The sequence below is a fragment of the Thalia democratica genome, chromosome 4 (assembly GCF_965202585.1).
Source record: "Thalia democratica chromosome 4, ktThaDemo2.hap1.1, whole genome shotgun sequence".
Taxonomy (NCBI): domain Eukaryota; kingdom Metazoa; phylum Chordata; class Thaliacea; order Salpida; family Salpidae; genus Thalia; species Thalia democratica.
Window position 1 is genome coordinate 34,826,840 of NC_139168.1, and position 18,580 is coordinate 34,845,419.

General features: G+C 26.6%; 1 protein-coding gene across 1 annotated transcript; it reads left to right on the forward strand.

Annotated features, from left to right (window-relative positions):
- Positions 1-7,731: 7,731 nt before the first annotated feature.
- LOC145834270 (transmembrane protein 11-A, mitochondrial-like) lies at positions 7,732-11,593 on the forward strand. The gene is made up of 2 exons (XM_082941657.1): positions 7,732-8,025; positions 10,705-11,593. The coding sequence occupies exons 1-2, from the start codon at positions 7,779-7,781 to the stop codon at positions 11,094-11,096; spliced, it is 639 nt and encodes a 212-aa protein (XP_082797783.1). The 5' UTR covers positions 7,732-7,778; the 3' UTR covers positions 11,097-11,593.
- Positions 11,594-18,580: the final 6,987 nt, after the last annotated feature.

The window sequence follows — 18,580 nt, forward strand, 5'->3', positions numbered from 1 at the left end:
TTGAGTCAAAAAAATGCTCTGAGTGACCTTAAACTTCCCTTAGTCATCTTTAGTTTTTTTTTCAAATCCTTAATTTTTTTTTGCCTCTGGTGTATACTACTTATACCTCACAGCCATTTTTCTTCTTAATAATTAAATAGAATGTTGAATTTAGGTGCTTACAAAATCAGCAACCTTTAAATTTTCAGCTGGAATTTTTTTTCACCTTGTGATATATTTCAAAAATGCTATGTGCAAATTTTCAGCTGATTCGAAGTAGCAAATATAGAGGCTTTTTTAGATTTTTGAAAACAAACCCAATGCAAACTAATTGGGACATAAAAATTCAACCTTAGAAATTTTAGTTGATTTTTTTTTGCATGTAGCCAATTATCGCAAAAACTCATTGTGCACAATTTAAAAGTTTTATGGTGGCATTTCTTGTTTTTCAAAAAATAACTGAAAATTCAGGTAAATTGATAAAAATTACATAAAGTCAAGAATTGTCTTAATAAGACTTTTTTTTAATAGTTATAAATTGTGCACAATGTATTTTGTTATAACTGGCAACATGTAAAAAATTTCAACTAAAATTTCTAAGGTTGAATTGTTCTAAATTGCATAAAGGGAGAAAAAAGCACGAGAACAAGTTTGCACAAAGCCAAATTTGTGCAAGGGCAAAAAATTTCACCAGGGATTTAAATTGCACGAAGATAATTCTGCACCAAGGGTCAATTTTGCACGAGAGTAAAAAAATATAGAACAAAAATAAACAAAAAAACAAAACTAAATATAAAAAATTACTGATTGAGGGTTAGGGGTTTCAGTGATAGTAAAAATAACTAAAATAAACTATTTAAAAAAATTACAATAGAAAAAAATTAATTAAAATTTAAAAAAGCTACGGATGGAGGGTTAGGGGTAAGAGTAATAGTAAAAAAAAAAATAACAAAATATCAAAATTATAAAATATAAATAACTTACCAACCGAGGGTAAGGGGTAACAGTGATAGTAAAAAAAACTTAAAATAAAATTTAAAAAAATAATATAAAAATAAATAACCCGTGCAAAATTGTCTGCTCGTGCAAAAGTGTCTTCGTGCAAAAGTATCTTCGTGCAATTTTATCTCCTCGTGCAAAATTATCTTATTAGTGCAATTTTGTCCCTTCGTGCAATTTTGTACGCTCGTGCAATTAAGAAAGTTTTCCATATTTGCTGCTTCAAATCAGGTGAAAATTTGCACATTGGGTTTTTGCTATAATTCCAAAAGTGAAAAAAAATTACCAGCTGAAAACTCTAAAAACCCTTATGTGTATGGTTTTGTATTAGATGTTCACTAAACTTACGAGAAAAACTGTTTCTAAGTATTCAACTTTACAGGTTCAAACGAATTCAGATTATTGCATAAAATATTAAAATAAGTTTACATAACCATGTTAGCTAATTTCATACAAAATAGTATGAACTTGAAGACATTTTAATTGACTATATATAATCTATTACATAAAGTTAATCAAGTACTCACTTGCATGAATAAACTCAAATTATAAAAAATATTAATTTCAGATTTTAAACAAAAACTACAATAATATTTCTAAGAACAGTGAAGAACTAAACGAAATTTAGAAAAATTTAAAGCATTGTACATTTCTAGTTTGATATTGAGTTTTTGCTTGCGCACTTGAATTCTAAGAAGAAAAAGAACAAAGATTGCCTACACAGCGTGTTTATATTTTTCTTTAATACTTGACAAACACACAGAACATTTGCAACACTTACTAATATTTATAGTCCTGGACAAGACGTTAGAAGGTATTCAATTAATGTGCGACTCGATAACCAAAAGGTTCTTTGTGCACCAGGACCAAATATTTTGAGAGCTTTTTTAGTCGTTCAATAAACTAATGTAAATATGCTAACTTTGTTTTTGTTATAAATATGATCTCAGTTAAAAACGAACACGTTAACATAGAATAACTGAGTGCTTTAACAGATGGCTGCAATCTAGCTGCTTGAAATAATTAAAATGGTGGACGTTACGGGTTACGATTACGACATTAATATACTAAAACGCTTAAACCTAACAAAGTTCTATGATAATGGAACAATGATCACTAAGTACAAAATAGGTTGTTGATTAAAATTAATCTTACCTAATTAGAAACGACAGTTCAGAATAAAATGTTTTTTTTTGTAACTAATATAGGAATTAAAAACATTTCGAATTTATCAACTATGGCTCTAAATTAACATGTTAGTTATCTAAAAACAACTTTAAAACTACTTCTTTTTTTAAATCTAAGTTTGTAAAAAAGTAATTTTCTAAATAATATTCATAAAAAGGTATTATTAAATGCAAAAGAGTACTTATTTTTAGCAAGTTACAACCTTTTTTTCTACATATAATCATTTTTAAAACATAATGCTACAAATTTAAATACAAGGCTTAAACTTTCTATTAAATGTTCTTTTTTTATTAACTACAAAAGTAGTTTAAATTAGTGATGTACCGGACCCACAATTTCGGGTCCGGCCGGACCCGGATCCGGACTTTTTTTTAAAATTAGAATCCGGCCGGAACCGGATCCGGACTTTTTTTTCAAGTTAGAATCCGGCCGGAACCGGATCCGGACTTTTTTTTCAAGTTAGAATCCGGCCGGAACCGGACCCGGACTTTTTTTTCAAATTAGAGTCCGGCCGGACCGGATCCGGACTTTTTTTTTAAATTAGAATCCGGCCGGATCCGGATTTCAGACAAAAATGGCAATATCCGGCCGGACCCGGACCCGGATAGTGAGTTTGGTACATCACTAGAATAAACTAGCCTGAGTCAGAATGAGGTTTTTAAAAACTGAAAAAAAAGAACTTTAATCTAATAATAAGTAGAACAGCTAGCCACAAGGTTTACAAATTTAGGTGTTATTTAGAATTAAAAATCTGAAATCAAGTTCTGGAACAGAACTAACTAGAAAATCACAAAATATTGAAAACTGGATCAGCTCAAACTCATTCAAAATCTAAAAGAAAACTAGCCTGAGTTTTTATAAAATACTAAACTAGCTTGAGGCAGTCCAAGATTTTCTAAAATTCCCAAACATTTTCAAACTAGCAGGGTTGCCACTGTTTAAATCAATTAAACAACTAGAGTGAGTATAAACAAGCCTGAGTCAGTATAAGGTTTTTAAAAACTGAAAAAATTACTTTAATCTAATAATCAGTAGAACAGGTAGCAAAGGTTGACAATTTGGTAGTAAAGTTGTGGACTGACTGTGGTACACTTAACTTATTAGTACTACCCATCATAATTAAATCCTACCTAATTTAATTAATATCTAACAAATACTAAATTCTAAATGAGACTACTTTCTATAATCAGACACGACAGTTTTGAGTGATGAATCATTTATATAGAACACAACAAGAAATACTAGCATATACAAAATTATTAATTACTTTGGTAACACTTTAAAAACTGGAAGCTATTTAAATCTATATCAAAAGACTTAAAACAAAAAACCAAAAATTAAATAAAACTTTTAGTAAACAAGAAACTTTAAAAAATTTAATAAACTATTAAACTATAAACCTGGCTTAAATATTTAAACAATTAAACACCTGTTGAAATATTCACTTTTAAAACAAAACACTACTTACAATAAGCATTCACAAAAACGTTCAAGATATTTTGTTGCTTCAAGCTACACATCAAACTATCTAACTGCTTACATATAAACTGCCTGTCATGTTCTGATATTTCGCTGCATCAGTATTTAGTTTGAAACATTTCGTCATATGATTCTCATTGGCTCGTACATTTAACCGTTTTAACTCTAAATATTCTCTGAGCTCAACTTTAAACAATAAATAATGCAAGTATACATTCCAAAGTTTTCAATTTTACAACATATGTAAAGAGTTGCATTTCATGAAATGTTTATTTCATAGTTTAAATGTAAACAAATGTAAATTAGTCACGTGTACAAAATGAGCCAATCACGGTAGGTGTTTAATTTTAACTGACGAAAATGACTCTTATTAGTTTACACATGGTTTGTTTTTGAAAAAATACTTTTCAGTATGCTCTTTTTTAATAACTAGGTCCGGGTCCGGCCGGATCTCTGTTAGGATCCGGCCGGACCCGGATCCGGACTTTTTTTTCAAATTAGAGTCCGGCCGGAACCGGATCCGGACTTTTTTTTTCAAATTAGAATCCGGCCGGATCCGGATATCAGACAAAAATGGCAATATCCGGCCGGACCCGGACCCGGATAGTGAGTCCGGTACATCACTAGTTTAAATATACAAGTTGAAATTCCGATTTCATAGTATCTATCTATAAATTAACTTTGATAGGCAAATGTATTTTTCAAATTTCGAATGTTTGTTTAAAAAATTAAAGACGAGACAACTAAATTAGTAAATATTAAACAACAAAAAAAAATATTTTAAGAAAATTTTTGTCGAAATCGCCCTTATACAAATGTCCTAAGGTATCCGTGGCTAGCGACTCGATAACTCAAAAGGTTCTTCGTGCACCAGGTCTTGGGACCAAACTATTTAGAGCCTTTTTTTTTTCTCATTCAATAAACTATAATAAATACTTGTAAAAAATAGCCTGATTCGAATGAAGGAAAGGTACTTTTTAATAATGAATGTTTAAAGTCAAAATATAAAGTCAATACACCAAAATAATAAAAAAACAATAATGTAAATTGTAACAAGTTTAAGTTGTTTTATCAAAAGTTCTCCTTCTAAAGGTTTACACTTTTATCGTTTTTTTTTAAAGCTAATGTTTCACTATTTTATATTTTATTCTATGAATTGTGGTTATACATTAAAAAATAAATACATTTCTAGGTAATTTACAAATATCCCTTTTATTATTTTACATGATTTTTGGCCTAATATAAAAAACAAATAAGTTTAAAATATCAATAATCATTAAATTTACTGTAATAAATCTTTAATCTATCAAGCCCTTCAGCTTTGAAAATAGTTTTAAACTTTTTATTTGGTATACTATCAAAATCCACCCAATCATTTATTATTTTCTTTATATATGTATTAATTTATCGGTTATGGTTAATTGGGGGTAAGCCATGTTTTTTAAAAGTTGATATTATTTTGTAGAGTTTATTCTAAGCTTCAAGATGCTTTTTATTATTTAAAAAAGTTCAAATTAATTTTTGAGATATGACCAGTCAAAGTCTGGCCGCTTAAAAGGTTCTCAACTCATAAATATCTAGTGTAAGTTTTAAATTACAACTAAAACACCTAAGACCTTTTTTTTGTTGGTTTATCTGCAACTTAACAATATCTAGTGTAAGTTTCAAAATTAGTATTTAAAAACATAAGCTTTTTTTTGCTCTTCACCTGCAATTCTAGAATATCTAGTCTAAATTTCAAAATTACTAATGAATACACAAAGATCTTTTTTGTGCCCAAAATTTTGAAGTTGTCCCCCGCTTACTATACAAGATTACTTACAATACTGCTTTGTTTGGGAAACCTTGATATAGATAAAAAAATTTTGTCAAAAAATTTTTTTTATTAAAAAACACATTTGAAGTAGCTTTACAATATCTTTTCAATGTTTTTAAGCTATTTAACACAGTTTCTACCTTAAAATCAAGTTTAACTAAAAATAGACCCAAAATAAGTACTTTTGAAAACCTGGAGAAAACTTGCCAAAAATCAGTGGCAACCCTGTATGCATACTTAATAGTTTCATGGAAAATTAACAATGTAAATTATATTGAAAAATAAAAAAGGATAATTATGTGTTTATCTAAACATATTTATCCTAAAGATTTTCATCTGCGCATCACTGTGCACAATCTGCAGTGTACTGTCTTAAAAATACTTGTGTTGAATGCATAACAATGATTTTAACTTAGCTAATAAACTTGTTTCTTTTTTTACCTCAAAGAGCAGCAATCCTTATATAATATTCCATCAGTTAAATGTAATTTTTAAATTAAAAACAGAACTTTTAGTTTATGGTTTTTGGTTTTGTATAAGCACCTATGTTAATCTCATTTAAAAAACATGTTTTAAATCCTTAGACTTGAAATTAGTGGTTGGCAATTGGCATTCTTTTATAAAAGTTGCAGACTAATTTTCCTCAAAATATTTCTCATCAACCCACCCAAGTAAAAAGTCTTTGCAGACGGCTTATATTTTAGGATAATTGTGGTAGTATAAATAAAAATATAATTTAATGCAAAAACATAATATAATAAGCAGTTGTAGAGCTCTGGTAAGGAGTAATAATATAATTAGAGCCTAACTGTAAGCTTTTCTACAAACACTTATTTAAGTATATTTTAGCTGAAAAGTACCTAACATCCACAAATTTTGGCTTTAAAGTATACAAAATAATAAAGTACAGTCTTTTAAGAGATAAAACAGTAACATTTAGTCAAAAGTTGCTCTCAGCATCGTTGTACTTTAATAAATGACTAAAATATTAAATGAAATGTATTAAAAAAATCACTTTAATACAATTTAAATTTATTAATTGTTAATATATATAATGCTCTGAACTAGTATACTTGTTTCTTAAAAAACATTATTATAAAATGCTTCAAATGAACAGATGTTTATTAAAGAAATTACAAAAGCTTCACAATAAGTTGTAAATTAAAGTTTGGTGATAAGACTATTTTTTTTATATCAATGCAAAATTTTAAAACAATCTTATCACAAAGACTTATAAGAACTTTATATAAAAAACTAAGAGCTTGAGCTTAAATCAAATATAAAGTATTTAAAACACTATGAAAAAAGTTTAAAATTTAAACCAACTTTATAATGTAAATTTTTAATTATATTTTTAAAGAAAGAAAAAAAAAACTTAAAAATCATCAAATGTAATCAAAAGTTCTGCAAAAAATCTAGAAACCCAAAACAAAATTCTAAAAAATCTTATAATCACTCTGAAGTATTATATTTTCATAAGAATTAAGCAGTTAATAATTACTAGAAGTTTGGCTCTGCAAATTTATATTCAAAAAACTTGTACTAAAAATTATTTATCTTATAATATCATTACTAAAAACAGTCGGATATTAAACAACTAAATTTTGTTCAATTTAAATCATAAAGGGGAGGGGTTATATTATTTTTTTTAGTTTATTCCTATTTTAACAAAGCTACCAGTTGGTTTTCACCACCTTCTTATATTAAAAGTAACTTTTGAGATATAGGTGATCAAGTTTTGAGAGTTTAATAAGTTGCTTTAGAAAAAAACTAAACAGACCAATTTAATAAAAATTTGTCACTTAGAGTTTTTAACAATTCTTTTTAGAATTTTTAAGTATAAGCTGTTTTAAGTTTTAAAAATTTGTTATAAGGAATCTCTTAGAATGATTTTTTGTTCTAAAATGAACATAAAATTTTAAATTTTCCTTCTAGAATTTTTATTAGATTAAATTTTTCTAAAAAGTATAAGATAAATTTTTGTTAGTTTTTAAAATTTAAAGTTTCTTAGGTAATACCTCTCAATCAAAAATATTTTCAAAATTGACACTTTATCTAAAATTTAATTGAAATTTCATATCGTATAAAAAATAGTTTGTAGTATATACTTAAAGCTTTCAAATATGGTTCAATTATGATTTTTATAAATCAATGTTGGATCCCCTATGTCTCTAGTAATTTAAAATACTAAATGTAGTAACTAAAATTAGTTTTATAATAGTTAAAAATAAATATTATAAATATTGTCAATCCATTATTTTTACAGAACTATTTATAACTAACTAATTAATTATAATGAATCAAAGCTAGTTTAAGTATGTACATACCAACTTCTGTCCTACTCAACATGAATACACCTCGCTCATCATCTAGAAATTTATTTAACAACGTTCAAGCAAACGCCAGCACAGCTTCGCTTGAATCAAATTGTTCTAATGGAGGACACACAATTGTGATAAGAGAAGTTTATGATGGAATTAACTCTCAGGAAAGGTTCGAATTTGAGCTTGAATGTGCCCTTGAAGAAAAGGCTGAGTATATTGTTATTGAACCAACAAAACTCGGTAAGCAGGAATTTTTATAATAGTTATTTTGCTTAGTACTCTCTACCTATTTTTTATCAATTACTGTTCTCAATTTATAATTGAATTAGAAATATTGATGTTAATTAATTAAAATATCTATAATATACAGGGTTTGTGCGTGTCAGGCTAAATCAGGCTAAGTCAGGCTAAATCAGTTTTTTTGAAAAAAGTTGAAAAACGTGAGGCTAAATCAGTTTTTTTTATTCAAAAATTTGAGAATTTCAGTTTTTCTCAACTCAAATGCTTTTTGATAAAAAAAATTAAGAAATCTTTTTAAGATTAAGTTGAGATGTGAATTTATTTCTAAATAAATATATAGTTATTAAAGGCAAAATCAGTCAGTATTTGTAAATATAAATGCTTAAAACTTTTGTTGAATCTCTAAAAAAGTTATAAAAAATTTCATAATTTTGTTTTGAGTAGATGTACTGTTTTAATCTCTAGTTTAAAGGCTTTATACCAAATACTTATTAGATTAAAATTCTTAGCAGTTTATTCATATATTTTAGTGTTTGTTTAAAGTTATTAGAGATATTCACAACACTAAAACTTAGCTTTAAGATATAAATACTAAGTTTTGTGGGTGTACAAATTTTAGGTACAATTCATTTATCCTTACAAGAACAAAATATTAAAGTTTTTTTTTTTAATTTAAGTGTAAGCTTTTCAAATCTGATACGACATCAACAATCAATGTATTTATTTAGAGAATAGAATACAGATTTATTTAGAGTTTAGGATTTATAACTATGTATCATTTTTAAGTATTAGTCAAAATGTTATATTAAACTTTTCTGACTTATTTATATTATATGTAAGCGTTTCATTTTAAATTTTAATTAAACAAGACAAAGCACGTGGTTTTATTATAAGTCTTATAGTTATAATGTTTTTACTTGGTGCTTAATTATATTGAACAATTGTGTTTAGTAATATAAATTAAAATTTTACACTATTAATAGAATAGATACAACACTTATTTTAAAACTTATCACTGAATTTGTTATTTTAAGGGCATAGGGGGGTCAATCACCTTTTTTACAATTTAGTCTTATTTTATTTAGTTTTAACTAAGCTATGAGTTGCTTTTTGCAGATTTTTAAAGTTCAAAATATTTTTGAGATAAAGCTGGTTGAAATTGGAGACTACAATAGTACTAATCAAGACCCCCATATACCTCAAATGACTTCTAAAGGGTACTTTCCTTACTTTGAAAAAATGTCAGGCTAAATTGGTCTCAGTCAGGCTAAATGAAAAAAATTTCGCGCACAAACCCTGATATTAGTGTTATAAACATTTTGTAGTTGTAAGATATAATATGTTTATTTTAATTTCTAGTTTTTAAGAAGTTTTTACTGTGATTTACTTAATAAATAAAAATGTATTCACTTTATGATAGGTTAATGTTGTCTAAATTTTTGTCTAGTGTAAATGTTTTTAGTTTCTCAACAATACCAAGTCTCATTTCCTTTATTGATTAATAAACAATATGTTGAGGACATTTTTATTTTTTATAAATAACAACTCAATAGGATGCAGGTTTTGACTAAAAAACAAAATTTCCATTGTTCTAAAATGTAATAATTTAACATAACTAACTACTTATTACATTTCATTTATATATACTACTTTTTCTATAAAGTTATTATTTGTAACTTTAAATCTTTTACGTCAAATATATTGAAATTTTTATTTAATTAAAACAAGGTAAATGTATAATTTAAATATAGTTTTAAATTGATATTTACTTTTTATAAATTTCTGTTGTTTTACATGAAGTTAGGTTTATATGATAGTGGTAAAAAATATAAAAAATGATATTAAAAGGTATTATTTAGGTAAAATATTAGGTATACATTTTAGTTTTGTAAGAATTTAGAAATAGAAATAAGAAATATAAAGTATTTTCGAGATACTTGTAAATAGGCAAAAACAAAATCAAAGTAGCATTAAAATGTTCTGAAGCGCCAAAAAAATTTTTAATACTTATACTGGTCAAAAACTATAGTGTGAATAAAATTAGAAAAAAATTTCATTATTTTTGATTTGATTAAAATATTTGAACTAAATGTAAAATCCTAATTTATTTCTAGACAGAAAAGATACATTTACGTTTTTCAAATTAATTTATTTCTGTTTTCCATGCTTTGCTTCTGTTTTTTACTGAAATTTATTTAATTCTACTAATAATTTTTGTATGACTGCTATGAATAAGTTTTAAAATATTATTCTTCTATATAAAAACTTTTTTTTTAATTTGATGTTGAAATGTAACTACAAAAAAGTACACCACATTAACTTGATCTAATAGTAGTACAACTCAATATTAGTCTTTTTCTACATTTAGTTGTTTCAAATTTACTGCTCTTGATTTTGTATGTAAATATTTTTTAAATCTGAGATAATTTTTGGTTTTACGTTTATTACAATTAACTTCAAAAAAAAAAAAAAACTTAAGTATTGTTTGTAACAAATGTCTTTGAATTTATGTTTTATAAAGGTACACTAAGTCTTTACACGTCTGCTAAAATGAAATATATTGTTCGAAAAACTTAGTTAATGCTAACAAATTCTTTAAATGAAAAAACTTATACACACACATTTGAATGTGTGAATTTGAAAAATATATCTAGCCTTACAAAATTCGCAACGTTGCAGGAGAAGAAACGAGCAGGTGGATCCGAGTTGGAAACTGCCTCCACAAAACCGCCGTCATCAGCGGCCTGTGCAGCATCTTCATCCCCCACTTCTTTCCCTCCGCCTCCCACCCCATGCTCTCCGTCCTCACCAGGACCCCCACCTCGGCCCTCAGCATCGGCTCGGCCACCCTGTATGGCATCTCGTGGCAGTTCGACCCTTGCAGCAAGTACCAAGTGACCACCGACTCCAAGGAGCTGTCCAAGCTGAACATCAAGAACCTGACCAACGCCAGCCCGGTGGTCCTGGTCAAAAAGGACGACTTCTACCGCAAAGTGTTGCACAACGCCATTTCGGTGACGGCTTGCGCCATGCTTATCAGGACTTGTCATCATCTGTGGAGCACGTCGTAGAAGGTTGACGGCTTGCAGACGTTGCGGGGAACTATTTGAAAGAAATTCATAAATAAACACAAGCTTTTGCATGAAAGCGAAATGGTAATTTAGTTCATTAGCGAATTTTACTGGTGGCTAATTAATTCAAAAATTTAAAAATAACTTTTTTTTAAATCTAGTTCGAATTCTATATTCAATCTAATATAGGTATTATTATAATTTAAACACAAATAAGTTTAGCATATTTGCAAAGCTTAATATTTTATTTATATATTTTGTTTTTCTTTATGCCATTTATTTAAACTCTAGCTTATGCTTTTAAATTTTTTTTTGTCTGTTTTACCTAATAGTTCGTTCAAAAATAAAACATCAATATTTTTAAGGAAAACAAGTTATTTCAAATAAAAACTTCTCCTGTTTGGAAAGTTTGACCAACTATAGTTTTTAGGTTTTTAGTGTTTTTTTAACTCTCGAAAATACCTTAAAATACATGATAAGTTCAGTCATGTCTAAAAAGTAAAACATAGAAGATTTACTTAATTTTTCTTAAAATAAAATTTCTTTAAAGTATGTGGAAATATATTTACCTTATTTATATTGACTTCTAAGTAAATAAAAATATTAACCAAGATTATAACTTTACATAAATTTTGAATAGTATGATTACATAAATTATTTTTTTATTAAACTAATTTAATAAAGTAACGGAATTTTTTAGTTTTCAACATTTTGTGAAGAGTTTTTGTATTTTGTAGCTATACTTTTTATTGATGTTTTTTTACAGTTTGCTATTAGTTATTTTATTTACAGTAGTATGTAAGTATTTAAAAATATGTTTTCATAGATTTATTTTCACCAATTAACTTCAGTAAGATCTCTAAGTCATAATCATAAATATATAAAAAGAAAGCAGTTACGTCACAAAAAAAGGTGTTCATTATAATCTAGAGAAGGAAAAAGTTAACAAAGCTAAAATTTGAAAACAAAATTTGTATGACAATAGTAATAGCAAAATTAATTCCAAAAAATAGTTACTTTAGGTCTAAATCTTGAACGGTCCTTAACGATTTTTTGTTTTAATTTTGACATAGTTATTTTACAACTAGCATTCCATTTAATTTTAATTATTTTTTACAGACAACTGAACTTTGTTTATGTTAATGTTAATAATATTTTTTTTCTTACATTTTCAAACAGAACTAATCAACTCCTCTAAGAAAGTTTAACAAAACAAAAGCAGTAAAAACAATTTTAATCTGAATAACAAACGTCACTACAGTAATTCGTTATGAGTTCAAAACTTTTTACTGTAAATAATTAAGACTTGACCACCTACAAAATAACTCTAAAAGAAAAAAGTAGTTTTTCAATTGAAATTTTATCGCGTTAAAAGCTTTAATTTACTTAAAACGGAACAGGGTTGCCTTAAAACCTGGAATAGGAGAAAAAATATAGAACTTGAATCTTGAACAGAAAACCTGGAATTTTAAACAATTTTTACATGTCAAGTTATACAAGTGTTAGACTAAATACAAAGAATATATCGTAAACAATTGTTTTATGTATAATTTATTTAAAAACACATTTAAAGTAGTGTACACTATGTTTTTATAATATTTGAGACAGTTTCTACCTTAAAATTAATTTACTCAAAATGGACAAAAAAACTCGTACTTTCCAAAACCTTGAAAGATTGTTTTCAAAAAACCTATGGCAGCATGTTAATAAACAAAGATTTTGCTCTTATTTTTGTTTTATAGCTACTTTTATTGATTATTAATCCTAGTCTATTACTAACCAAAAAAAATTACATTTTAAGATATCATGGCCAAGTAAAGGCTTAGTACAGTGCTTCCTCGCTTATCTGGTCGCTTTTTGTCGATAAAAAGAATTATTTAACAAAGTTAAAATCAAAGTATCGATATATATATACATGTCTAATTTGATTTCAATAACTAAACAAGCAATTTATAGTTACTTCATAGTTCGGAAAAAAATATACTTAAAAATACAATTCATAGTTTTCGTACTATAAAAATATAAGTATTTAAACAGAGGGCTATACCAAAATTCAAATCTTTATGTGCGGTGAAACCGAATCATCGTACTTTAAAATGTTGCCAGACATTCCTTACAATTAATACACAACCGGCCGTATGGAATAAATAGCCAAAATACAGAGTGACAATGATTGCAAGTGTGCGAGTGGAACATATAAGTTACCATTATTGTTAGTTTGTAAGGCAAAAATTTTATTTCCAAGTCGTCTAAATGTCCAATTCCTCACGCTGAAGCCAAACAGGAAGTGGATTATTACTAAGCTTATCATTGTTGTCAACCATAAGCCACACAAAAAAGTGTGTCACAGCTCATCCAATTCCGTGAGTTTTCTGCTAAGAAACGAGAAAGCTTCGTCAAACAAAATCCTATTCTTTTTTAAGAAAGCGATTCGGTATTATTTAAACTGTTTGCGGTGTAATTTGTTAAGTTAAATATAAGCTTTATCAAAACTTTTTTTCTGTTTTAATTCTTTGGCTCGATGAATTAGTAGTAAACTTGGTATACGTTGTATTATCTGCATATCATAGCAGTGGCGTCACGTGGTATTTTTCTTAGGTGATGCAGAAAAAAAAATCCGAGTTGCTTCTGCTCGAATTGCTGCTGCACGAGTTGTCTCTGCTCGAGTTGCCTCTGCTCTGCTTAGCTTTATTTTCATTTTTGTTTACAATAGCTTGTGGAATGATACTTAAGCCTATACTGTTTTAGGGAATTTTTAACTTAGCTTACTTACCGAAAGATATTGAATTTGCAGTAACTCTTGAAGAAATTTTGCTTTTTTGAATTCATTTGCGGCAGTGTAGTGAGCAAAATGGTCGTTGTCTAAATTGGAGTTTTATAAGAGATTTTGTTCTAAAAAGTAACGAAAACGTTATAGATGCTTAATTTTTCTTACACAATTTTAAGGTAGTGCAATTGCTGCAATCAACACCCCACGCGACGCTCCTGTATCATAGTATAAATGAAGTAGATTATTATAAATAGCGATGTTTTGATCTTATCTACAAAAAAGGCTTGCCAAACATGGCTGGATAAGCAAAAAAGCACTGTACAAACAACATCAAATTACTCTTTGTATAGTAACGTGTATTATAAAAATAGGTCGTCAAATTTTTAAAGCTTTAATTTGAAAGTTTATTGAAATGCATATATTAGAAAAAAACATTCTAACACACTTAACTAAAAATATCTGACTTTTAATAGTGTCTAACTGAGAGTTGAGACTATTTATAAAAAACACTTGAACTGATTTTTAAGGATCTTATTAAAGAAAAAACAAGCAAGTTGAAAATTTATTTTTGAGAATAATCATTTATGATAGCAATAAATGAATATTTCTAAATCAACAATAAAAATCAGTAAAAATTTGTAAAATATACGATACTGTGCATTTATTTATGCTTGATAGTTTACTAACGTGGTTTTAGGGATTTTTTTGTAGCAATTTTAGTATGATTGTTATTTTTGATTAAAATTTTTCGTTTTTTTTAACAAAAAAAAATCGACCTTTGCTGTTGTAGACTAATTTGATGCAGAAGATATAACTTTAAGTGTTACCTTAAAAAAAAATTTTTACATTTAGAAAATACTCTATAAAGTTTTTTATTGTAATACATAATTGGAAATAAGATTTTTACAGATTCATTGTATTTTTTAATACAACACTTTTAAACTCTACAATATGATTATATTTTAATTATGATGTGGACTAAATGCAAATAAAATCCATTATACTTGTTCTAAACAACTTCTTAATTAAGTTAAAGAGACTTAATTTTTTACCAACAAACAAAAAAATCCCTATGTATACAAAGTGAATCATATTAGCACAACGAAAAATTGGAATGGGTACAAAGAATACGTTTGGTTAAACTTTTATTTAGGATAAATATAACATGCTTTGCTTTATTTATAAAGTATTGAGCGCTAAAAAGCTAAATTGTAGCAATATACCAAAAAATATGGTTAATTTCAGATAAATATATTCAATAAACGTTGAAAATTATATTCATGAGTTTTTATTAACTTATAAAGTTGTATTACTTTTTCTAATGCGTTTTTTTTTTTCATTTTTGAAAGTTTGTTTGTGGTAAAATTTTATTAAATAAACTTACAAGCTAGCTAATAACATACATGTTTTACCCTTCATGTTTGCTGCATAACAAAAGGTCTTTATGTATATTACACAATAGTTAGTATAAGCAAACTGTGTTTTTATTTATAGTGTTTTGCTTACATTTTAAAATTTAAAATTTGATTTTCATCGTAACCAAACATCCTGTTTTTAATTATTAATTTTCTTACACTCATGGTTGGTATTTTTTAAGCAATAAGTCTACTAAAGTAATTTATAAAGATTGCCAAAAAGCTATAGACTCTGTCTCTCTTTTTAAATTAATTAAAACAATTTCCAACATAAATTTCATAATAGTCTAGTTGATTAATCCCAAGATTTTTTTTATGACAGAACCCTAAGAGTAGTAATTAGTAACATATTATCAGAATCTTTACCTATCGTTAGTGGAGAGCCTCAACTTATTGGCCGATTATTATTTATTTTTTATTTAGTCAATACAGCTTCAGAAGTTGGTGTTAGCAGCAACACTAACCTCTTCGCAGACGATACAAAAATTTTTAGTCGTTTTAACACAAATTTACAAAATGTTTAGAAAAAATTATCATTTGTAAAAAAAAAAAGTTAAACTCAAGCTCTAGTGAATTTCATGTTCTAGATATCAAATATACTTATATCTCCACTTTTAGCTTTAAAGTAAAAAAAAATCAAATAAACTGTGTAACGGTCTTGAAATTTTTATTGCTAAAATTTAAAATGGAACCACCATATTAATTACCAAGTTGCATCAACTTTATATTTTAAGGTTTTAGATCTACGGATATAAACATCCTTTAAAAGTTGTATCTCGTAAACTTTCGTCCCAAATCGTAATACAGCACACCAATCTGGTCTCTATTAGAAAAAAATATATCAGCCGTATAGAATTAGTTCAGAGAAAATATACCAGATTAACCTGTTTGCGCGTTAATGTTTCTTATACGTATTCCATTGATAGGCTAAAAAAACTTAATACTAAATCCTTAGAATAAAGAAACTTGAATTTAAGTTCACTACATTTTCTAAAACTAGTTACAAGTAAAAACTACAATCAGTTTTCAAAAAAGTTTCACATTCAGACATCATTTCAGTAATGAAGTTTGGAATAAATCTTTTTTATCGTTCAGTTAAAATGTGGAGCAAGTTTACAAATGATTTAGCTTCTTGCAAAAAAAGTTAAACGAATTCAAATAAACAAAATATTTAAATCAATATTTGGTTTCTTTTTTTTAATTTTGTTTTAATATTTTCAATAATTTGGTTTGTTTTTGTCTTTTTGTTGTATGTCTTTCTGTATAAGTGGCCTAGGTTTTGATGCCTGGGTCCTTCGTATGACAATAAACTTACAATAATAACAATAATAATAATAATATTTGTCAGTAAAAATTAAAAGTAAATTATTTAGCTTTTTCTTAAGTAACTATTAATTTATTTTGTAACTTTTAGTTAAATCTATAGTTTGATTTAATTCGTTAGCAAACGTTTCCTCTATGATTAATAAGTACTCTGTCAATATGGTCGATCAATAATTTTGTTCTGCTTATTGTTACTTTTCTTGAGGTTTATGACTTAAAATTTTGTGGTGAGTCAATGCATTCAAAATTTAAATGATTAATGCTTAGTATAAATTTATTGTGTTATAAAATTTTTCTTTTTAAATTAATTTATAAAATTTTAATTTTTCTTTTTTCCTGATTTTTAACAGTTTTTTTTAAATGTAGTCTTTTTTTTGTCTCAACCTCATGGGCCTTTAAGTTTAAGTGGCCCAGGTTATGATGCCAGGGTTTATCGTAGGACAATAAACTTACAATAATAGTATAAGATTGAAAATTTAAGATTTGATTTTTTTACTATTTGGTTAAAGACTTCTCTTCATAAAATTTCTTATTTAAAACTGCAAGGTTTTAGTTTTTACTAAAATTAAGCAATACAAAAATTTTAACAACTGATAAACTTAAAAACAGCATCAAAGAATAAGTTATTTTATAAAGCTAAAGTAGTTTGTCAAAGCTATACTAACTGACATAGTTGCCAGGTTTCTTACTTTAAATAGCCACTAATTACTCAAACATGAATTTTAAGTTAAATAAAAAAAACGTTTACAGAGTGTTAAGCTCTTTTCAATAGTTCTTGACACAGATTCTTTTACAGTTTTAACTTTATATATGTATAACTTTGTTTGTTAGTTTAGAACATGTTTAAGTATCAAATAAACAATATAACAAAAATACGGTTGAATATACAAAGATTCTATAATACTTTTTTTAACTTTGATATTAAAACCTTTTAGAAGAAAAAAGTGATTAATTTTTGTTGAATTACTTTATTAGTGAGATAACACTTACAAAAAAATTGATTTCAATATAATTTTGTCTAAAAGTTTTTAAAAACAGTACACAAATAATGCAATATCAATAACCTTCTAAAATAACTCATAGACTTACTATAACTTTCGAACACAAAAAAACTCTTATAATTGTTTTTTATTTGAAAATGTTTCACGAATAACATGCACTATCTTATTGAGCACTTTTGAAATTTAAGGTAAATTAAGATAATAAATTTAAAAAGGAGCTATAAGTTTTCTAAAGCTGTATGGGGTTTGTTTTGTTTTTAAAAAGTATTTTGTGTTGTGAACGTTCATTTTATACTAGTAAGTTTTACAAATTGGAAAGTTCAAACTATTTTTTAACATCTAAATTAAACTAAAAGGTGTAAGCTAAAAAATAAAAAAAACAATCAAACATTAGTTTTTAAACTTTCAGCCAAAGCTTGAAAAGTACCAATCATGCAACTATTTTCATCATTAAATAAGTTTTCTATCAGAAGAAATCTTTAACTATAAGCTCAATGGTATTTAAAAGATATTTTTTAATCCTTTAAACTTTGTCCTTAAAAAAAGTTTTGTTCAACTGATCAACAACCGTTATAAATCTACAAGTAAGTTGCAGGTAATTAAAACTACCAATGACAACGTAAATTCAAGTGGTATCAACACATCATTATTTTCGTTGTTTAGGTGATGTCAACTACCTACACTATATTAGAGTACCCAATCAGCTATAAATAGTGAATCTTATTAGTGTTTGAACTACTCTTAAAAGTATCCAACTTAAAATTTGAATTTTTTTAATAAATAACTTGATTAATAACAGTTCTTTTTTTTTTAAACCAACTCTTTTGTACGCAAGTAATCTATAAGATTTTTGACATTGAATAAAAAAGAATTCAAAGACAACATTTTTTTTTCTTTTAACTTTTACATGCTATGTAGTAAAACTTTATGAAAAAAAAAGAAGGAAAATTAATGTTAGAATCGCTTACTTTTTTA

Excerpts from the sequence above, each read along its gene's own strand:
- LOC145834270 (XM_082941657.1), top strand. The coding sequence starts at position 7,779 with ATGTACATACCAACTTCTGTCCTACTCAACATGAATACACCTCGCTCA. Across the intron at positions 8,026-10,704 it reads TATTGAACCAACAAAACTCG|GAGAAGAAACGAGCAGGTGG; the intron begins GTAAGCAGGAAT and ends GCAACGTTGCAG.